Below are 23,691 nucleotides of genomic sequence, written 5' to 3'. Positions count from 1 at the left end.
GCCAAACCCTCTCTTCATCCACAGCTTCTGGCAACCACTGATATGTTCACTGTCCCTATTACTTCACCTTTCCAGAATGTTGTGGAAATGGAATCCTATAGCCGGTAGCCATGTAAGTCTTTCATTAGCCTCACTCAGTTGAGATTTACCTTGTTACACGTATCAGTAGCCCTTCCTTTCCACTGGGAGGAGTCTTCCATGGTTGTGCAAATGTGTCACAGTGGAAGGAATCTTCCATGGTTGTGCAAATGCGTCACAGTGGGTTTCTCTGTTTGCTCCTTGAATGTGTCGGTATGTCAGAGCAAGGTCTGTGTAATGTCTCAAGAAAGAGGTTTTGTGCCCCTTTGCTCTCACCAAATGCATTCTATTGGACAGAGAAATTGCTGCTCTCATATGTGATTTCTGTTCTTCAGTCTTGCTAGATCGTTATCTTTATAATGTCTCCTGAAGCCTGGAAAAAAATATGGCAAGTAGACTAGACAGAGGATGTGTGTTTTCTTTTTCTTTGCCCACAAGCCTCAGTACTAGATTTTTGTCTATTTTAAATAGAGATCTTATTTCTAGCTCTTATTACACTTTCAAGCCAGTTTCAACTCTTCTTATTTTTTTTTTTTTTTGGTTTTCATTTATTTGTTTGTTTGCTTCTTTTTAGGAAAAAATCTGTTTCACCTTCTTTAAAGGAAAACTGTCACTTCTTTAATATTAGGACTTTTTTATTGAATTATAATTATTATATAAACAGGGATGCCAGAATTTTAAAACCTCTTTCAAAGTACTGTTTTCATTTTAAAATTGGACGCGTTCCACTAAATGTCTATGGTAATCATTTTGAGATATCTCTGCCAGGAGATATAGTATGTCATAAAGACTGCACTCTGAAATTCAGGTTAGAATGGAGAAGAGAGAGAGTGATTTGAAATAATTATGTGATGGGAACGTCTGAATTCATAACCTCTGTATACCTTTGATTTATAATTTTGGTAAAAATTACTTCTAAAGAAAGCCTTCTTGGATTTCATGACCTCAATTGAGAACTTGTGGGCTGCTGATTACAGCAGGGAGATTTACTTGAAAGAGTCCAAGCTAGGGCTGGCTAGGGTGAATTTGTTGTTTGCTTTTTAATGGGGGCGATCTTAGCTTACTGCCTCCTTAACTAAAGGACAATTGTTCAGATTATGTATCTGTAAACACAGTTTTTAAGCTAACTACAGCTCTGGAGACAGCCCTTTAAGGATACTAGATGCTGCTGCCTTCCTTTCCTATCTATAACTAAATACACTTTCCATTAAAATCTGGAAAGTATTATTTTGGAACTTGACCAATGAACCTGAACTCATCTGGAAGGGGGAAAAGGGAGAGACGAGCTAAGAAATTTGGGGGAAAATCAGAGCAGTGAGGAAGGATGTGGGCTTTCTTACCAGAGAGCAAACTATCCTTTAAACTTAGAGGAATTCAAGCAGTGTGGCACAGAGATCGCCAAATAGATCCGTGGCACAAAGTAAGGAATCCCAGACAGGCCCATGTATGTCAGGAAATTTGGTGTGTGCAAAAGGATGCAGTTGAAAACTGGAGGATGGATGACAGTCTGCTTCATGGATCTCATTGCAATAATGAGCTGAAACTTTTATAGGAGACTGTGACGTTAAGTCCTGCCTTAAAAATCGATGAATAAATTCCAAATGGGGTAGAAAGCTACATGTAAAAATGAGATCTGTGGGGCACCTGGGTGGCTCAGTGGGATAAAGCCTCTGCCTTCGGCTCAGGTCATGATCCCAGCGTTCAGGGATCGAGCCCCACATCAGGCTCTCTGCTCAGCGGGGAGCCTGCTTCCTCCTCTCTCTCTCTGCCTACTTGTGATCTCTGTCTGACAAATAAATAAATAAAATCTTTTTAAAAAATGAAATCTGTGAACATATTAGAAGAAAATAGAGTATCAGCTAGGGCAGGGAAGCCTCCTAAGTAAGACCATGAATGCAAGAGGTTGTAACGGAGAAGGAAGATTAAACTTATGGAGAGGCTGTAAGTTGAACGTTATAGGAATGGTTTGGAGGGAGATATGAAGGAGCGACTTGCACGTCTCTCTCTCCCCCTTTGCTATGTGAGTTTTGGGAAGAGCATATTGACAAACTACTTACGTTTCTCAACGTGCTCACCGCCGTGTGTGGACTGTGGCACGTGCGTGTGTTTTGGGTAGGTATTACTAGTTCTAAACCCCTTCCTTACTTGCAGTGATTCATGTTTCAAAAGTGTAGCTCCACGTCTAAGCATATTTTTGTAAAATTGTCATATGTTTTGAAAACCATTGCCTTGTTGCTGATACTCCTCCTTACTTCTCAGTGCCAAGGGTAAAGGATTCAGTTCTGTTATTAGATACGTTGTGGCTCTTGGCTTGCAGTGTGCTTGGGAATCCACTGCGTTCTCGGAGAGAACATGGGAGGCAGGGATGAGAGGTTGTAAAAGAGCCATGAACCTGCTTTAAGGTGTGCACAGTCTTGCTGATCAACATGACAAGCTCGTGGACACAACCAGAGCACATTCTGGGGAAGTGTTATCATCAAATGCCAAGTTGAATGTAATCGGCCAGAGGCTGGGCACTGGAGGATGTCTTAACACCTGTGTTCTATGGAACCTCAGAGGGGACCAGCCTCTTGAGGGGCTGGGAAGAGGTGCATCAAGGAGCTTAACAATGGTAGACAGACATATCTGGAAATTTTCCCTGTCCTCTTGCTCCTTTGAAACGAGCATCTTTCTAACTGAGCCTATACTCTGAGTTTGGGGTGATTCACATGTGACACTCTAAAATGCTCGATTAGAAAGTTGACATGCTCGTGGGGGCTCCAGGAAAGCCAACTTTCTCAGAGTATGTGGGGCAGAGCCCCAGGGCTGGTATCCACTTCCCCGCCACGTTCAACGTCATCATGTGGGTTTTCCTTCTTGGCCTTCACCAATGGGGATTTGTATGTGTAGTTAGTTGATTTGTCTGCCTATGTAGCCCAGCGGGCTTGGATGTAGTCATTGTGAACATATTCCAGGTATTGCATGTGTAGGTGTCATGCTTTATATCTAAATATCATTTAATTCTCAAAGCAACCCATATCAGATGAGGACATGGAGGCAAAAAGGGAAAAAAATGCATAATTCATTTTAAGGTCCTATAATGGGCAAGTGACGGAATCTGGATTCAAACCCAGGTCTGCCAGGCTCCAAAACCTGTGTTCTGTCCAATGGGCTGCTAGGTCTAACCCAACCCGTTCCCCAGTGAGCATCACTTCTCCCTGTGGCACAGGAGATTTCTGGAAGATCTTCCTGACCATAATGCAGCCTGTTCCTAAAACAACAGCTTTACCATCTCTTTCCCTCTGTACAGAAGGAAGAAGGTGCTCTGGACCAGGAGTCCAGATGGGCTCGGTGCAGCTCCATCATCCTCATTCCTAAATTCTGTCCCTGATAGACGGGTGGCAGCGCATCTTCCTTACCCAGCTCACAAGTTTGCAGTGGTCAGATAGTGATGACAATAGGACGACTGTTACTGACTTTGGACAGATGTGGAGTTATTCAAAGTAAGGAAGCATTAATGATGGTAGTGAGTGTCTGATGTGTAATCCCAGCTCTTTTATCCCTCCACGGATGTGCTTTGCCTGACACAATTCTCTTGACCTTCCCTTCCACTCTCTTTTCCACAGAAGGCTGTGAGTAGCAAATCCAACTTTATTGTACAAGGAAGGGAAAGTAGTCCCATGAGATGAAGGTACCCATTAGAAATGTGAGCATGTTTGAAAGCAGATATGACTGGGGACTCCTCTCTTCACAGGAACTTTTAGGTGGGGTCTGAACAGTGCAAACGACTTGAGTCTGTAATGCCGTTAGGTAGCAAGCCTGTCTGTGCGTGGCCAACAAGATGGCGGTCCACTTCTAGTGCTACAAGAAAAGGAAGGAGCGGCTGTCAAGTTAAAGCCTGTGTTCTGATAACCCGTCCAGTGCCGTAGGGGAAGGACACAGACAAAACCGAGCCCCTTCCAAAGTTTAGGGTCCTTTAGAAACCTGTGGGAAACATGGATAATACACATTGACATCTTTATTGGGTTTGTTTGCTTTTTAAATACCTTCTGAAGCATGTTTAGTGAGGAGAGAAGCTGACATGACAGCAGTTAATGCCTGTTGGCTCCGACCCAGGGGGAAACCACCACTCAGTGGTTTGAGCTCTCTGAAGCTCACTGTACCACAAGACCCCACCCTCGGGCAGGAGGTCGCACATTACAAACCTGTGACTGGGAAGTTACCGAGAACTGGCAGTGGTGTTCCTGAGGTCATGTTGTTAAAGGTGATCATGGAGTCAAGTCCAGTGGCCTTGCTAAAAATCAGAAAATAAAAGAATTGCTTAAACATTTTCCCTCCAGCATGGGTTAAGAGTCTCAGAGCGTGGGGCATCTGGGTCAAGCGCCTGCCTTTAGCTCGGGTCATGATCCCTGCGTCCTGGGATCGAGCCCCGCATTGGGCTCCCTGCTCGACAGGAAGCCTATTTTCCCTCTCCTAGTCCCCCTGCTGGTGTTCCCTCTCTCACTGTATCTTTCTCTGTCAAATAAATAAATAAAATCTTTAAAAAAAAAAGAATCTCAGAGCAGATTCTGAATGGGAAAACAGTTGGTGTTCTTGTGACTCAGAAACCCAGACAACTTCCTCTCACAGAGATCAGCTCTAGCCACCCTAGTGGTTTTGCCCATTGTATGGTGTTAAATCATTCCCCCTGCTTGGTAACATCCCTGTGGCTATGCCTTTTAAAAAAGTCGTGAAAGACAAGGAGTATAAGGGCACTGATGGTTCATATAAACAAGGAATGTCACAGTGATGATTCTCCTGAAGGTGACCTTCACCAGATCTTTGGGTTCCACTCATCTGATCAAAATGCACACATAACCTCTGTCTCTTGCTCTAGCGAATGTTGCTGCTGTTTGTTGGAGTAAAGACTATTTGCCCCCTAACCTATTACATAAGGAGAAATGATTACAAGTTGCAGCTGGAAATATCTCTCATGTTCTCATCTAAATACCAAACATAATAATTTTTAAAATAAACTAGGACATTTTATACAATTCAGATGCAAAATTCTAAAGATCAATAATTAAAACAGCAGGCTATTGTTTTTCCTATTATTGATACCACAACTATCCCATAGGTAGTTTTTCTCTGTATTTTAAAATGTATGTTTTAAATATTTTAAAATGATGCACGTTATTTAAATTCAAGTCAGTAAATTGTCTTTGTCCTTATGGATTAATCTGAAATAAATGACACAGCATGCATTACTTGGGAAACAGGGAAATACACCCTGATATTTTTAAAGATTATATTAAAAGGGGTTTTAAAGCCCTTTAAGAGCATATTTACTGGATTTATTTAAAATTACTTGGTTATATGACCATGAAAAACATGATGAAATTATTTTAAGCAGATCTTAGAGGTTTTACAAGATTTCATCCTATTGTGAAAGAAATTCAAGAGTCAAAAAGTCTTGGGAAAGCTGAAGGGGGCAGAAGGAGGCTGTGTTCATTTCCTAGGACTGACACAAAAATAAATCACTAATGCGATGGCTTACAATAGGGCAAATGTCTTTTCTCACGGTTCTGGAGGTTAGCGATCCAGATCCAGTTGTCAGCAGAGGTGGTTCCTTCTGGAGTCTCCAAGGGAGGAAGCACCTCTTGCGTCTCTCTCAGCTTCCGTCTTTGCAGGAAGTCCCTGGCATTTTCTGGCTTGTGGACGCATCACAACAACCTCCACGCCCAGCTACACAGCCCTGCCTTCTCTGGGTGTCTGTATGTTCTCTTCTGTCTCTTAGAAGGACACTTTCATCGGATTCAGAGCCCACACTGATCCACCATGATCTCCTCTGGATCCCCAAGTAATTACGTGCAAGGACCCTATTTCCGAGTAATGTCACATTCTGAGGTTCTAGGTAGATGTGAATTTGGGGGGCGGGTGTGGGGAACTATTCAACCCAGAGACTTGCCACTACTACTTCTCCAGTTTGAGGGAGAATTGTAATTCATAGTCAGATTCCACCACAGGGCCTTAAACATGGTCTTAGTTTCTGCCTGGACCCTCTCTCCTCTCTCCTCAATGCAGACCCCTCCCAGTCTAGCTAACGTCTGCTGGACCTCAGACCCCAGGTACTTCTGAGGGAAACCTTGTCTGTCCTCATCCACCCCCAAAGCAGGCCAGTCCCTCTTTTAGAAGATTCTGAAGTAACCTGTGCTTCTGTTGGAACATTCTTCATATAATTAGTATCTTAAAATGTAGAGAATATAAATCCACATTATATATCTTTATTACTTTATATCAATATTATTTTATTAAATATTTACCTAGTAGCTAATATATTTTATTAATATCTATTCATTTTTATTACTATTTTATATAAAATTTCATTTATGTAATGTATAATTTATAATATAAATAATATACATATTAATATATGTGTTATATATGTTAATATATAGTATAATTTATTATAGTATAAATGTTAATGATATAATATTATATATATGTTAATAACATGTTAATTATGTAATAATACAATATGTAAATAATATAACATGTCAATTTAATTCATAATACACTATAATAATTATATAAAGTTAATTAGAAAACTGACACATTAATTTGCAACATTAATTATAGGTTGACTGAAAATCTGTGAGGGCAGAAATCAGCTGCCTCATTCACTGTTTTGTCTGCACTGAGCCAGCAAGCCTGCACTCAGAATTTTGAACCTTATTCTCCTCATATCATCCCCTTAATTTTCAGAGAAAATCTGTTCCTTGGCACAAGTCTGACTCCCTTCTGGGTCTGCTTAGTGAATGCCTCACGGAAACTCCCCTTGTGAGTGTTGGGGGCTGGGGCAATAGTTGTGTGTTTTTTCTCTTCAGCCTCCACACTCACCCGTGGAAGCTGGGGAGTGATTTATGGTTGGATTCAGTGTTGTGTGATGGGTGTCTCCATATTGTCTTGAAATCCAAGGCAAGGCATTTTAAATACAGCTTTATTCATTGGCCCTGTTGGGATTTAAGACAAGAATGAAATCTGAAAACTCACTTTCCTTATTTGTTCTTCCCGTCAGTTTCTTTTTTTTTTTTTTTTTTCCCCTTCTATCTCTCATCTCTGCCCTAGGGAAAGAGAGAATTGGGACATCTCGGTTTTAAAAACCAGACATTTTCTACAGACCAGGTCTGGGGACTCTGATCTAGAACTTAAGCCATTTGAAAGAGTCGTGGAACACTACATCAAAAACTAGTGATGTACTGTATGGTGACTGACATAACACAATTAAAAAAGAAATAGTCTGTGAGAGGCCCCTTTGGACTTTGAAGTGTATTTACTTATAGGTTTTGAAGTTATTTCAAAGTGAAATTGGGCCTTGTAAGCTTTGTGCCTGATAATTTAAAAATCCTTCTTTTTTAGTTCTTGAAGAAACAGCAATATTGAAATTTCCACAGATCTGCTTCATCAGACTTAGCTTTTCCTTCCCTTAAGTCATCCAGGAGATCATGTCCTTTTGCCCAAAGCCAAAGTAAGTTGTGAGAAGAGGTGATGCCAATATGTAAATCCTTTGAGGAAGTTGGACAGGGAGGGGTAAACAGATCTCATGTTGATCCTCTCAGTAGACCATAAAAGCAAATTTTAAAACGGCAGTAAGTCTCTTTAGGAGGAAATGTCTGAAGAGAGCTCAGGATGTAAGGTGTTAATAACAGAAAAAAAAAAAAAAAAGAACTCTCCTAGTTGTGGAGAGTTGCTGTGCTCTCTGACAGTATGGTGTCCTAGGGCTTTCCCTGAGCCCATGTGGAGTTAAATATCTGGTGAATTGGGTGCCTTGATCCCCGACCTGCAACCCCTGCCGGCCTCATAAAGCTCCAGTCTGTGTGAAAAGTCTGTGTAAAAAGCTGTGGTTTGTCCTCACTTGGGGAAGTCAGAACAAGTGAAGGTGCCCCTTTATCTGTCAGAAATGTTTGAGTCTAAATGGAACAACACCACAGAGGAAAACTCTCGTGTTTTTTTTTTTTTTCCCTCAGAGATTTGAGAAGGTCCTCTGGTCCGTGCTTTCATTTCTCCCACTTCCACAGTCTTCCAAATCAAGCTCTTCCTGGTGTGCAATTCAAGAAATAACTTTTTGGGGTGTTTGTTTTTCTAGGCGGCCCATGGCTCTGATTTTGTTTTCGGATGTTTTCCGTTCGCTTTGAGCTGGAGGGTTCCAAGTTTAGTGTGTACCGTCTGCCAGCTATTTCCTGTTGAGAACGCTTGGTAACAAACTGAGTTCCTCATATTCTAAGACATGCCTGTGACTCAAATACCCACACCTGTTTGCACCTTATACAAAAGCAGAGTTGGCTCTTCATGCCAGGGGTGTTTTCCCCTGGAGTTGAAATCCTGTGTCTACAGAGACCCTCTCCAAACATTTAAAAAAATATCATAATGTTCACTAAGGGCATTGTAACATGTTGAAACATTTAATATTAAAAGCAATTGGGCTTTTGAAACCCCTGCCTCAAAAAAGTGAAAGAATCCCTTTTAAAGGAGGTGGCTGAGCCAAAAGGGAGGGTTGTCCATATTTCTGTGAGAAATGGCAGAAAGGTGCATCAGGAAGGAGTGAGTGCTGAGAGAGGCAGCGTCTCTCTCGCACACATACACGTGCGTCTGATTTCGTCGTGGCAGTTGCTCGTGTCGGTGCAAGCAGCCCACGTGTTTTACAAAATACTAGGGGTCAGCTCATCTCACAGCTTGGGCTGGGCAACCTCCCAGGTTCCACCCGGAGTGCTGGGGTGGTTCCAGGGGCTCAGGGACCATCCTCAGAGTTCAGGTCAGGCCAGAAAGCTTGCAACTGCTCTGGGAGTTGCTCTGACCCCAGCCAGATGGACATGGAAGCAAAACAAGAGGCCACCCTTGGTCTGTGTTCTGAAAGACATGTGTCTCTTCTTTCTCTGGCAGAGAAGATGGCCTGCGGTTGGTGCTGGCTGCCTGTGCTAGCCTGATCCCCCACGGCACACGCAGGACACACACACTGCGGTCCTTGAGACCCTCAGATTGCCTCCCTGTGAAAGCTCTGTGTCTAAGACACATTTGCCCTGCCTCTCCAGATCTTCAGTTTTGGAATCATTTCTGAGTCTCTGCCTGTCCCTGTGAATTTGATCTTTCTAGAGACTCCTTTTCCCTGGCTTGACTGTGGTTCTCTCTGCTCTACTCAGACCATAGAATCAGCTTTGATCACTCTCCTCTGTGAGTTGCCCTGTCCAGGATTTCAGACCGGACAGGGGCAACAGACAGGTCTAACTGGTCGACCTGTGATTACCTAGCAGATTTCTGAAAAGGCAAGGAGCTGACACTGGCATTTATTATGTGCCAAGCGGGAAACCAGCCTGCTTAGTCCATTATCCTCTGCAATCCTCCCCATGACGCCATAGGTCTATGAATCCGAGGGGTTAGTCTCGGAGGTTAAGTGTCCTGCCCACAGGCCCGAGTGGAAATGCTGACACCTGAACCAAGCATAATCTTGCTCCAGATACCTGATACTGGGGTGAATTTTGGTGAAATTGTTTGGGTAATGAGTAAAGAGAGTCCTAATCCAAAAGAGCTCCTTTGCAGAAGGAGCCTTTTGCCGTTTGGTTTTTCCTGCTACTGGCCAACAGGTTAAAGGATATCTTTGCGAATTCCATTCCTCTAACTTGTCTTCTCAAGAACGCTCTGGGGGATGCTTCTATACCCAGTTAGCTGAGTCCTACCCATCCCTAACAGAACTTCTTTGGCTACTGTAATTTTCCATCATCTCCTTTTGGGGACATATTTTGCTAATATCATTGTATTGCCTTCACTCACATTGAGTTCTCCAGGAAGCAGGCGCTAAGTTAGAGCTAAGAGTGTGAAATGTCTGTGGGGATGACACCTGTGAAAGGAAACAGGAGGAAGCAGCGCTGGCCACGGGAGCCGCACACCCTGCTGTCCCCCTGACAAAGCCCGATTGTCCAACAGGGAGTTCGAGGCCAAGTATGCCTGGGGGAGTCCCACACTGGGTGGAAATGATCAGCCCTCATCTCCGCACTGTCAGGAAGCAAGAATATCCTATCTCAAGGTCCTTCTAGCCAGACTAAGAATCAGAATGACATCAGGCATAATAACAGGGGAAAATCAAATTTAATAGCATCCTAGGAATCCACACAGACATGTAAATTCCAAAGACAGGCACAATGAAGTATATATATCATTCTGAACTAAGCAGAAGGAAGTAGGGGTCTGGGATTTCAAAAGTAAGGAATGCAATTCACAGGAAAATGAAGAAGAGTGAATGTTTGGTAAGCAAATGTTTTCTGGGCCACTCAGAAACAATGGGACACAGAAGCTTTGATCAAACAGGCCTTGCTAGGTTCCTCCCTGTCCACCATATCTAGCTCGTAGTATAATGTCGTTATCTATGCTGATAGCTCTCTTCTGGGAGCAGGTCATCTATCTAAATTGTTTTTAGGCGGTTGTGGGGGAGGTAAGGAGCTTTTCCTGAATCTACAGAGTATTAATTGTCTTTAACTCAAAATAATCTTCACAGCCAGGTTGCCCATCTCAGGGCACCCCGCCCTTGGCCCCATACCATCTCGTTTACCATTGGCCAGGAATTGCCCCAGCATGACCTTGACTTGAAAGCCAAGGTGGACTCTGATGAAGATGGCCGCTGGAGGTCCTGAGCTAACACACTTCACCGGCTGGACAAGTCCTTACTGAAGGGACATCTGAGCACTACTTTAGCCCAGAGATTTGCCTGCCTCTTCCGTATTCTAATCCGTGTCAGCTCGTCACCACTTGACCGCACTTTATCTCCCACGAACAATCCACAGGAACAAAGACTATGGTATTAAGACACCTCTTGCTTAGGGCCTGAAGGTGTGCCCAGACCGCCTGCGACCAGGAGGGGCCGTTCCTCGTGAAAGGAGAGGTGTCCAGTGCATAATGCTGCTGGACAAGCACGGATCTAGAGTGAGGACCCCGTAGGGAGGGAGAGGGACGACTGCGCTCCAGAATGCCCCTGAAGGAGAGGCCGGCAAGGCAGGGCGTAGCGGGTTTAGCCATTTTGTTTGGCCTTGGCTGAGCTGGGGGCGAAGTTGATTCCTTAATCCTCTGATTCTAGCTAACGGAAGCAAGTATTGCCTCTACTTTTCCAGAAATCTTGGGGACTGTCTCAGCTCATACCTGAGGAATGGAATTAGAGCTGGCCACGTCTACCCACACCCCAAGAAACCACCCTCCCCCTCCCAAATACTAACCTGCCTTTTGGGCTTGCCTGGAAATACCTCTTGTTTTCCCTGGGGCCCTTTTCTTATGGGTGTAGCACATATTTGGGTGTTAACATACCACGGAAATGGAATCCCTTGTGATATGAAAGTCGGGAGAGGTTTCTTTTGGCTGTTAGAAGTTGTAGCTCTTTTCCTTCATCTACACCTTATCATAATACCCAGCATGAGGATGGGGCTTCGCCACAGGGAATCCCAAGGTCACGGACTGGGATTGTTTGTAGTCAAATGGGAATTTGAATCCCTGCCACGCCTGCCAGCTCTGTGACCTTGGGCAAGTTATTCTCTCTAAGCCCCCGTTTGCTCTTTGCTCGTCTCTACAACATGACTCATAATGTCAACCTTACCAGGGTTGCTTTCCACTGAAACGAGGTCAAGTGTGTGTGTCGTTAACCCCATACACAGCATGTAGTTACAACTTCATATTGCATTCACCTCCTTGTCTGTTGTAACTCACGTTAGTTTGGGGAACTTTTAATAGAAACACACCATTAGGGGCGCCTGGGTGGCTCAGTGGGTTAAGCCTCTGCCTTCGGCTCAGGTCATGATCTTAGGGTCCTGGGATTGAGCCCTGCATCGGGCTCTCTGCTCAGCAAGGAGCCTGTGAGAGCCTGCTTCCTGCTCTCTCTCTCTGCCTGCCTCTCTGCCTACTTGTGATCTCTGTCAAATAAATAAATAAATAAGATCTTCAAAAAATAATAATAATTTTTTTAAAAAAAGAAAAAGAAACACACGATTAGAAGCAAGTTTTACATTTTTGTATCAGCGTCGATGCTTGTACATCCAATAATTTAAGGTTTCTTTAAGGCTTAACTTGCAGTTATCTTTAAAATCTCAGTAGATAAGTACAAATGCCTCTGCATGTCCCTTGTCTGCACGTGAACTAAGAAGCGAGGGCCACAGAGATAGTCCGTTAGGCCACAGTTCGCATTGGTCACTAGGAAGAATGCACGGATTGGAAGCCAAGATTTTTAATTGTTCTGTCCGTATCTGTAAGTACTTGGCTTATCTGTTTTTCTAGGCCAGGGTTCTGTTGCTCTGGCTTTCTTGCATTTGAAGTCCTCCAAACCAAGAGGAGTCCTAGAGGCTCATGCAGATGGATGAACAAGAGGGAAAATATCCAACAAACCTAGCTTCTTAGGAGCATCCCTTTGCTTAGCGGAGAATGTTGCCAAACTTACAAAGCCAATGTAAGGGAACTTCTGTAGATTATGAGACCTGTCCAGCCCAGCTCTGCCTGCCAGAGAGTGTTGGAAGAGAAAGAAAAAGAAGAGAAAAATCAGGCTTTAAAAAAGTCTCGGTACACTGTAGAGAAGAGATTGAAGAGAACACTGCGTGACATTCGCTGGAACACGCCAATAGAGGTACTCCTCTCGCAATTTCTTAAGTATCTCTTCTCCGCCGACTTCAAAACAGTGAACAAAACTTGGGAAAGAAGCCCACTATCTTGATGGAAGCTGTTTTGACATAAGCAAAACCAGCCTTGGCGTGAGGTGAGGGCAGGCTTTGGCCAAGCCCGCAGAACAGACCCTGGAAGGATCGAGGCAAGCGGAGGAAATTGGTTCAAGATGGAGCTGGAGCCCTTTGAAAAGGGAGGAAACTGGAGGGTGCAGACATTTCATCAGTGCTTGAATGAGTGTGTGAGTAGCTTCATGTGCGTTGTGAGATGTGTAGAGCCCTTCTTTTAGCATCACCTCTAGGGAAGGGGAGAAGGGTGGCTGCCTTGCGAATTGTGCAGTGTGGGAGTTGGAGGATGAGTGGCTGTTGTGAACTCACCGATCCAGCTGGTTTTAGGGAAGAGGGAAAGAAAGGGAGAATGTGTGTTACTAAGTCTCATAGGTTCCGGTGGCTTTCACCATGGAGGGACACGGAAGTGGCAGCAAGGGCAATATGGAACTGAGTCCCCGTGTCATCTTTTTTTTTTTTTTTTTAAAGATTTTATTTATTTGACAGAGAGACAGAGATCACAAGTAGGCAGAGAGGCAGGCAAAGACAGAGGGGGAAGCAGGCTCCCCGCTGAGCAGAGAGCCCGATGCGGGACTCGATCCCAGGACCCTGAGATCATAACCTGAGCCAAAGGCAGCAGCTTAACTCACTAAGGCACCCAGGTGCCCCTCTGTGTCATCTTTGACACATTTCTTAGGGCTTGGTGGCCTTGAAGCTAAAAAAAACAAATTGAACATAATCACTAGGACATGGTGTGGCTTCAGTATCCTTGTACCTTGATCATAGCCTCTTTCAAGGCAAGGCCAAGGGCAGCACCACACAGAGGGAAACATAGGAATTGCTCTAGGAAATGTACTGAGCAAGGCTGGGAAGTTGGAGGTCAGGCAAGATTCAAGACAGGCATAAGCTTCCCTGTTTTGTGTGTGTCTCAGACCTGGCCCATCTTCGGCTCTCAGGGGCACATCCTAGCAGAGACCTCTGTGATATGAAATGTCTTTTGCTGGCCAGGGAGCAAGGAATAGCGAAGCTATGGCAGGCTTATTAGCAGCATTCCAGACAAAGGCAGTACAGAAAAGACTCTGGGTCTCATAATAATCTTGTGCTGGTAACCTGGCCTGGACAAAAATAGCATGGAGAAAATTAAAAATGAAATGCTATTGATGTGAATATGTAGTAACTTGAATATATTAACATATGATACATATTATATACTACTACATTAGCATGATATTTGGAGCTTTTGCCTAGTTACTGTTAATGAGGAAAAAAGATTTTTCAAGATTTATGTATTATGTTAGAGAGAGTGGCAGGGGGCGGGTAGAGGGGGAGGAAGAGAGAGAATCGCAAGCAGATTCCCCACCAAGCCAAGCCTGAAGTGAGGCTCCATCCCATGCCCCTGACCTCATGACTTGAGCTGAAATCGAGAGTTGGATGTTCAACCGCCTGAGGAACCCAGGTGCCCTAGAAAGATTTCCTTTGAAGGCAGATCTGGTTTATGATATCAGTGGAACCGTGGGGAAAAGTCTAGGAGACTAAATGGGAAGGGGTACGTACTCAAGTGCAGTCACACGAGGGTTTTTAAAGATAGGAGAGGCTACTGGGGGTTTCCATAGTCTAAACTAGAAGGAGTGGTGAGTATGGTGGGAGAAGATACAGGGCAGGGTAGGGGAGGTACTAGCAGGTCCATGAGGGCAATCTCCTCAGGACAACTGGGTATGATCTCAAGGAAAGGGAGAAAGATACCATCAAAAGGGCATGTCTACATGAATCAAGATTTTGTAAGGGGCAAATGGCAGAGAATGCATAAGGAGGTAGAGACTGGTGACTAAGAACCTAGTAAAAAAAGAATTGTTTTTAAGATGCAAGACACAGAAGACCCCATGTTATATGATTCCATTAGTATGAAATGGCCAGAAGACGCAGCCCTATAGAAAGAAAGTGGTGACTGGGATGGGGAATGAGCATTAGTGGGTAGGAGAGGTCTTAATGGGGTCATGAAAATATTCTAAAACTGATTTATGGTGACGGTTGCACAACTTGATAAATGTCCTAAAAATACTGAATTGTACATTTAAAATGGATGAATTATATGCTGTGCAAAGTTGCCTCAAAGTCATTTTTTAAAAGAATTTTTAATAGAAATTCTCATTGACCTGTCATTTTTATTATAATGCTTATTAAGTGACAGCCACCATGCTAGGGGGGTACAAATATGAAGATTTTTTTTTTTTTAAAAAGAGGGCGTAAGTAGGGAATTTTTACAGAAGCAAGTGACTAATAAGAATTTTGACCTCACTAGTCATCATTTGCTAATTATGACAAGAGGTAGGTTTTGACTTTCATGCTGGCCAAGATTAAAAAGTGACAATATTCAGGAACAAACAGTTCTCTAAGGCACTACTGCTGGGATTCTAAATTGTTACCCCTTTCAAGAGGACAGATTAGAATTACGTAGGAAACCCTTGGATATGCTTTTGTCCAGCAAGAAGAACCTCAGACCCAGAAAAATCTCCCTGAAGGAATTTATCTTCTGGGATCTTAAAATACTATTCATAGTCTTGCATCTCCCAAATTTCTCTCTCCAGACTAGTCCTCTGCTCCAAATCCAGATTTAGATATCATGTCAAGCTCGACATGTCCAGAACCGAACTCCAGAATGGCTCTCCGCATTCAGCATCGGTCAGAGAGCCCCCAGCCCCACAGGCGGCTCTACCAGCTCAGGTGAAGGCAGCGCTGCCCTTCTCGTTGCTGAAGCCAAACACTTAGACACCATCCATGACCTCTTGCTTTCTCTCACACCGTCTGTCAGTTCCAAAAGCGCAGGCTGTTGACTCGGTCTTCCAAACTGATCATGAGTCTCACCATTTCTTGCCATCCCCGTGGCTTCTCATTGAGCTGTTGCTGGAATTTTGGAAGATAGTTTTCCATCTAGTCTCCCTCCTTCTACCTTTGACTCTGTCCTGGTCTATTCTCCACACAGGAACAAAGGGGAACAAAGGGGATCGTTTTAAAACAGAGCACATATCACATTACTCCACTGCTCCCCATTTCACAGGAAAGTCTTGAGAGCAGCGTAGACAGCCTTCCCGAAACCAGTCCCCGCTCCCTTGTCTCCTCTCGCTCTCCTCCTCCGTCACCCCTGTCTCCAACACCCCAATTCCTCAAACACAGCGGGCAGGCTTCCAGTGTACCACTCCTGCCCTGGCTCTTCCCTCTGTCTGGAACACTCTTTCCCCAGGCAGTGGCATGGCCAACGCTTTCATCTTTTTCAAGTCTTTGCTCGGTGTGTTCCTCCCAGTGGGGCCACCTCAGGCACAGCCCTTAAAATTTCCACCTGGCTCTTCCAGCTCCTGGCATGCTTCATCCTCTTTATCCTGTGTTCTCTGTTTTCCAGAACATGTCTCACCTTCTCACATATGATCTAGGATGCTTTAACAGATCCGTTGTTTATTGCCTGTCTCCCCTACCAGATAGTAAGCGCCACAAAGACAGGCATCATTTTGTTCACCGCCGCACCCCCGCGTGCCTCCCGGCGTTTGGCGTGTGATAGGTATTCGGCAACGATTTGTTGAATGAATGAATGAATTTGTAAAGAGCAAGTAGTGATTTTATAAACAAAAGCAGCAACTTCGTGTCATAAAAGAGAAAAGTGATGAGCTCCCATGCACACTTTCCGAGCTCATCTCTCCACTCATGAGGTGAAACTGACTCATTCATGCACAGCAAAGTCTGACTTTTCCCAGCATTCCTTCTGCCCCCCCCCCACCCTCAGAGGTGGGGGGTGGGGGGGAGATGGGACCGTCATCAGGATGACTTAGCCGAGCTATGTGGCTAGAGTTTTGATTTGATTCTGTATAGGCTGCAAGCTGATCTCATATAGTTATAAGAAACCCTGATTCATTCACAGTAATTTAATAAAGAAATGCAATCAGTTGCAAAGAGAAGCCTGGAAGTTCTCTTTTAAGGGCCAGTATCTCTGTAGTATGTTTTATTAGGTCCATTCTCATCACTGATCAGGCATTTTCTACTTAATTTAGCTTCTGAATTTCTGTTTTCAACAAAGTAGATGGTGGCTTTAAAAAAAAAACACATTGATTTGTGCAGAAATAAGTTGCGTGAAAACTTTTGAGGAAAACTGGAACTTCTTGTAAACCTGTTGCTATATGTTGGAAAGGACCACAGCTCTGCTTCCTTGCTGTAAAGCTACACTGGAGGTGAAAATGTGTAGTGCATCCTGGCATAGGAGCAATTTCAATCATGCTCGTTAGTTTGAGATGTGAGTTTCTAAGATGAATACGAAAATCAATGATACCTTATTGCTGGGAAATCAGAACAACTTTTTCCATGATTTAGCTGCTTTTTATCCAGTGTTTTTCTGCCGTGTCTCTGCCACCCCAATCCCTTTATATCCAGAAGCTCTTAGCAGGAAAGAGAAAGAGAACCAGCTCTGCTTCCACACAGAAGTGGATATTGCAGCAAAGGGTTGCAGGAAATGGAATTCAAGTAGTGAAAGGGCAGAAGGGAGTCCACTTAACACGACTGGACACAAATGTGCTTCTACCTTTGAGGTGATGCACTGAATTTAATCAGCGTTTGTAGAATCAGAGGGTAGAACACCTACCTTTTCTCTTACTCCTCTTAGTATATTTCACCTGTGTCTCATATGCCTTCAAGAAAGACCCAGTATTTGTTTAAGATGCATAGTTATTTTTATTTCTTACTCGCTGGTGTCAAGAAAAGATACATTATTAAGTTCCTTCTCTACATTCAAAGTTGGGAAGCAGGACCAGTTATAAACTGAGTTACTGTGTGGATTATCCTGCTGCAAAGCAAGAACCGTGATTTTACTTTACTGGGAAGCTAACCCAAGTTGTTCTGCCACAGTTTCAGGAATGTGGGCAGAAAGCATGAGATTCTGGGATCAAAGATGAAAGATCGTTTATTATTCATAGAAATAGCAGTAGCCAGATTCCCAGCATCTGTGCCCCAGTTCCCTTCAGGGCAACGTGGATCTCTGTCCCAGTGGATAGATGGGTATGATTTAAATTTGACCACTAAGCTCTATGGTGGTAGCAAGTTTTGGCAGCTGATAATTTGGGTTGAGTTCGAATGTCTAATCCTGTATCATAGGTCCAAAAAAATTCTTGAATAAATACTTATTTATATACCTATTATATACCTATATACCTAAGAATATGTGTATTTTTCACTACCGACCTGTGTTTTGGGAAACAAAACTTGGATTCGGGAAATCCAAGTTGTATGATTTTAAAAAATAATTAAATACAGATTTCATAAAAAGAGGACAGATTCATGTGTTCATACTCTCTGTTCTTGGCCCCAGATGAGGGAGAAGAGGAAAGAGTTGCTGACCCCAGCTGTTTATGCTGGATGAGGAGGTAAGAATGAGCAGAACTGGGCAGTCACCTCCCTCATACAGCAGTTGGAATATGGTGTTCAGTCCCTTATGCTCTAAGCCTAGACTCTGGTCTATTTTCAGCGCCTTACTGGTGCCTGAGCCCCATCTTCCTCCACGTAATCGGGGCTGATGAGAAAGTGGCCATGTGAACACACAGGGATAGCAGTCACTCTTCTCAGCACTATAGACAGCCCAAACATTCTGCCTACAGAGTCCCCAGAAGAAAGTTTGGCTCATTCCAGGGAGGGTTGTGGAATCGGGGAGAAGTAAGCCCCAAATTCCAAGTAGCTGGGAGGCAGCACCTGAGACAGTCTGGTCTTGGGGAATCTGATTCTCCAGGAAATGTTTCTCCTCCTCCCACCGCCTCTTACGGAGCTGTCCGAGCTCGCCTCCCCCTGTTTCCCAGCCAAGACTTCACTGGGAAATTAATCTGTATATTTTTAACACTTCCTCTCAACCCGTTCTCCTCTGGGAACCTACAGATTTATAACCTCAGACAGCCCTCTGGGTTAATTAGGCTTAGCAGGTTTTCAAAGGACCACAAACAGCTTTTTAGCCTCCCTTTGCACTCTGCGAGAGGCAGTCGTGGGCAAGAACAACTGATCTCCGTTCATCCTGTGTGTTAGAGTGGCTATCAGCAGTTAGTGCCATTCTGTAAAACTCATAACCGATCCTAGGAACTCATCTAGAAATGTCTTGCGGCCGGTGTTTGCTCTCCTCTTGTCTATACTGGGGACCGGACTTACTCAGATGAAGTAAGAATGTCTGCTTTGCAGAAAAGTCTGAGTTCTTGAATTCTTTTATGTTGTCTGAGTTATGTTGTCTGAGTTTTCATGGCATTGTAGTACAGGCCAAAGCCCAGGGGTGGCAATCCAACTTACTCTGAATTACACACACATATACACCAGTGGTTCTGCCTGGCAGCGCCCCTCTGTGGGTTCACATATGTTTCTGGCATCAGTAGTTGATGGCCAAATGCCCAAGAGGATTTTCAAAGGCAGCTGGAGATCGGTTCTTCAGAGGACATTGGCAAGACAGTCTAGAATATCAAAATTGCTCAGCTGCCCTAAGCCTTCTTTTGATAGAATTGGGGCATGGGTATATAATGTGCATCATAGGCCTTCCAATACCTGTCTGTCTTTTCCTCTCTCTTATCTCCTGCTTGCCTGTCCTGGTTCTTCAGATTCCAGGCAGCTTTATCCTTCTAGCTTTTCCCAGCACCCAGCCTCCCCTGGGACCCTTCCTAGGCCTCCCATACCTAGAGAGCCCAGACTCCAGAATTAAGATAGATCATCAAGAAACAGGAGGTGCTCAAAAGTTGTTGTTTTTGTTTGTTTGTTTTGGTTTTGCTTTTTTTGTTGGTTTTTTTTTTCTTTTTGTTAAAGCACAGTTTGAGGGGAAAGGGAGGTAGAAGGGAATTCAGTCACAAAACATGCTTGCAAAGACCAAGTTAAGGAGGAAACTCAACACATTTCAAAGGGAGGGCTCTAGGCTGGAATTTGGAGCTCCATTTCTGGATATGCTCATCTTTCCTCATTTATCTTAAGACCATCCTGGGAGGGTCAAAATCAAATAAATTTTAATTGAGTTGAATTAATAACTTTACATGCCAGTAAACAGTTTTACATTTTGGGAAGAAACCAAAAAATAATAATAATAATAACAATTACATGGTAGAGAAGCCTCCAAAAGGTTAATTTTACCTGTTGTTGTTGAAGAGAAGACCTAATTTTCTGGACCAGGATTGTATTCCATTTCTTCTTTCTCAAAGACTTCTTGGAAGTTTAAAGATTCTAATGGTGGGTAGGAGTTCTTTTGAATAGAAACAGAGATTTGGAAGCATGAATTAGCTAGGAAAGTGCTAGAAAAGTTAGGTAAGTCATTTCGGTACAGATGGAGAGGGAGGCATTACATATAAGGGGATTGGAAGAATTGCAAGAAAACTAACTCTGCCTAAAAAGTCTTCTCACCAATTTGCTGTGATATCCATAGTTCATTCATTACACTTTGTCTTTGGGATGACCTTAGAAGTCTCAGTGTCCAGGAAGGAATAAAATAGAGTTCCCTGTCTCCAGAGTTCCCTGTCATAAAGTTCCCTGAAGGTGCCAGAGCCTTATTTATTGCTAGGAAGTCTGGAGACGATGGGGAGATGGTGCCAAACTAAAGATAAACTCCTCTGGCTTTGTAGTTTTGTTGAGCATGGGTTCTGCAGAAAGAATAAAATAATCTCGGTCACAAGGCTCTTGAAGCTTCCATAAGAGTAGAAATACCTAAGATCCTATACTTTGAGTCGATGGGCCTGCCTTTTCAGCCCTGAAAAAGAAGGTCTCTGCTCAGAATCCATCAAACTGCTCGGAGTTCTAATGCAAAAGATCGAATCCCTAAAGCAGTTGTAAAGGAATTGCCTATCCAGGTGGGATTTTTTTCAGATTGATGGTAAGTGTCCAGGAGACCTAGGACAACTTGGATGTAAAAGGAATACTTCTGTTTTTCCAGGGTTCTGTTTTGTCCTTGGCACTGGGTCAGTACCTTTAGGATGGCCTGCTACTTTAATCCCCAGAAGTCTTCCCAAGAAACTAGCATTTCACAGTTATTAAACTATAAAAGCAACTCGGAGATGACCCATTTTAACACCCTCGTCTTACAGACGAGGATACTAGCGTGACTGACACAACACAACTGCACAGTGCACGTGGGGTTTGGAAAGCAGGAGGGCCTGGGTCGACCACTTGGCAGTTATGTGAACCTGGGCACATAATTAAATATTTCTGAGCCTCAGTATCTTCTTCTGTAAAGAATGTTCTTAAGGAGCACCAACTCAAAGAAGTAACTCAAAACTTGGCCAGAATTATTATATCTGCTATTGTTTTTTAATTGAGACATGATTCACATAACATAAAATTCACTATTTTAAGGTGTACAACTCAGTGAGTATATTCACAGTGCTGTGTGACCATCGTCACTATCTAATTCCAGAACATTTCCATCACCCCTAAAAAAAGCCTGTACCTGTTAGCAGTCCCAGTTCTTCCTTCCCCCTAACTCCTGGCAACCACTGATCTACTTCCTGTCTCTCTGGGTTTGCCTACTCTGGACATGTCCTATAAATGGAAAGACATACGGCCTTTTGTGGTCTGGTGTCTTTAAACCTAGCATCACTTAAGTTACAGTGTATACTTCATTTTTTATTACTAAATAATATTCCGTTACAGGGATATACTACATTTTGTCTGTCTATTAGTAGGTTGATGGAAATTTGGTATAATCCCCATAGTTTTACATGGCTAGGCCAAAGCCAGAATGAGAACTTGGGTGTCTGACTCTCTCCCTGGCCCTGTTTTTACTACCCCAACACTGTTTTTCATAACCTCTGGCATATGTGTTGCATTAAGAGTAGTGATTTGCTCAGAGAAACCCTTACAACCTGGCTAATAACTACTCTTAGAAGATTTTATACCTTTACGGAAATTTTTCCAGGGTGGGGAAAAAAATGCACAACTCAACAAAACGAAATCTGAATGCTGTAGGAAAATTGTGCTGAGAACCAAGTTTAATTTTCATTTAGTAGACTCCAGTGGACTGCTTTTACCTGTTCATCTCACTGTATTACACAGAACAGCCTGAGGTCTGTGTGGTACCCTTTATCTACCTGGCTTTTACGTGTAAGTTCGTTACCATGGTTTATAACCCAGGATCAAAGAAAGTTTTTATTGATTCTGGAGGTGGTTTGAGGACCCCTGTCTCTGTTTACTCCATGGTAAAAATTCTTCTTCAGTGAGACTGGCACTGTCATTGCATTAACCTGACCATTAGGTGTGGGCGATAACATGGCTTTGGCCCAGAATTTAGTACATTTCAAACACAGCTGGTCACCTCTCCTGATAACCTGGCTCCTTCTTGCATACGGACCGCCCCGGCTCTCAGGTCTGAGCTGCAGGCCTGGGGAGAGAGCAGCTAGCTTGGCATACTTGAAAAAGTTCTCCACTTTTCACTTATTGAGGACATTGGCATTTTCTTTGTGGGCACATGAAGACTGGAAGCAGGTCCAAATCATTAAGGGTTTGGTTGTTGACATTCTTTACTTGTGACCCAGTGATGTGTAGAATGTGGCAGCGTTCCATGGTGAAGGCATTTCCCTGGGTTCATCTGGGGTTTGCATGTCCTTAGCTTAGGCGGCATGAGTGGAGGGTCTAGCCTAGCCTGGTTTCCTGACTTGGAGCAAGTGTGGGTTTTTCTGCTAAAGCTTTAATGGTCCTGAACACCACCAATTACTTGTCTCGTTGGGTGTTCTGTCTATGGTTATTCCTTGAGATCTGGAGCCGTTCTTGTGTGTCAGGCTTCACACGCTTCATCTCATTTGTGCGATTTCCTGCTTCTGAGCGTTTGCTGCTCCTTAAGTGCATGACACGCAACCCAAGCCGGGCTTGTCTGCTTTGAGCTAAGCATCCCTCTCCCCTCTCACTTTTCCTGGTTGACACAGTTTCCAACAGGCTTCTTGGTCCCAGTCATCCCATGTCTGCATGTTTCTCATTATGTTGGGGTTCCTCTTCATGCGATACCCCAACTGAAAATGACACTCCTTGTGCACCAGGAACCACCCGAACTAGAACTATTATCAGGAAGTGAACTTGACACACATTCAATGTAGCGGACCGTTGCACCGCTTGTCGGTTGCACCTTGATCCCAGCCAGCACCCTCCTGCTCTGCTCTCTTCTTGCTTCAGTGATATGAGGCAGAGGTCCTTCTTCTGCAGCTGATACTTTGATCCTAAGAGCAGAACCTCACATTTCTCCTCAGTCTGTTTCAGCTATTCTTTACCCCGGGGACTTGCAGAGTAATTGTGGCAAAAGCATGTGAATGGAGGAGTGCCTGGCTGGCTCAGTCCTTAGGGCCTGCAACTCTTGATATCGGGGTTGTGAGTTCAAGCCCCCACATGGGGCAGGTTCACTTAAAAAAAATTTTTATAGGGGCGCCTGGGTGGCTCAGTAGGTTAAAGTCTCTGCCTTCAGCTCAGGTCATGATCTCAGGGTCCTGGGATCGAGCCCCGTATTGGCCTCTTTGCTCGGTGGGGAGTCTGCTTCCTCCTCTCTCTCAGCCTGCCTCTCTGCCTACTTGTGATCTATGTCTGTCAAATAAATAAATCTTTTTTAAAAAAATTTTTTATAAACTATGTGAATGTGAGGCTTGAGTAATTCTAGTACAAGATATCGTTGAGGAAATGAAGAATTACTGCTTTTTTTAATCCCATGTTACGATTGGCTCTGTGACTAGAAAAGTCCATTTCTGACTACCTACTGTAGGGTGTTTTCTTTAGTAATGTCTAGTTCATGGGGGTTTTGGTTTGCTTGGGGGTTCTTTTTCACATCAGCAATTATGTAGATTAAAACAATGGCATATTGGGACGCCTGGGTGGCTCAGTTGGTTGGACGACTGCCTTCGGCTCAGGTCATGATCCCGGAGTCCCGGGATCGAGTCCCGCATCAGGCTCCCAGCTCCATGGGGAG

At 43.8% G+C, this 23,691-nt stretch overlaps 1 protein-coding gene and 1 long non-coding RNA gene across 10 annotated transcripts in view; one reads left to right on the top strand and one right to left on the bottom strand.

Annotated features, from left to right (window-relative positions):
• Positions 1-23,691, top strand: part of PDZD2 (PDZ domain containing 2) — a 348,844-nt gene that overhangs the window by 232,265 nt on the left and 92,888 nt on the right. The window contains exon 1 of one of the 9 annotated variants that reach the window (XM_032337693.1): positions 12,066-12,685. The exons of 7 other annotated variants lie outside the window; for them this stretch is intronic. Coding sequence is in view for 1 of the 2 variants with exons in the window: in XM_032337689.1 (XP_032193580.1) it covers positions 12,954-12,961 (8 nt within the window). In the remaining variant the exon portion in view is untranslated. Of the gene's footprint in view, positions 1-12,065; positions 12,686-12,723; positions 12,962-23,691 lie in introns of those variants that run through there. One more of the 9 variants, XM_032337689.1, reaches the window with a different exon arrangement.
• On the bottom strand, positions 3,698-5,713 carry LOC116587023. Its single transcript, XR_004284263.1, has 3 exons — positions 5,594-5,713; positions 4,281-4,351; positions 3,698-3,918 (listed from the first exon to the last, which is right to left on the bottom strand). It is a non-coding gene; the product is annotated as an uncharacterized LOC116587023 (long non-coding RNA).

Source organism: Mustela erminea, chromosome 3, assembly GCF_009829155.1.
Source record: "Mustela erminea isolate mMusErm1 chromosome 3, mMusErm1.Pri, whole genome shotgun sequence".
Classification (NCBI taxonomy): domain Eukaryota; kingdom Metazoa; phylum Chordata; class Mammalia; order Carnivora; family Mustelidae; genus Mustela; species Mustela erminea.
This window is presented reverse-complemented; position numbering and strand designations above follow the sequence as displayed.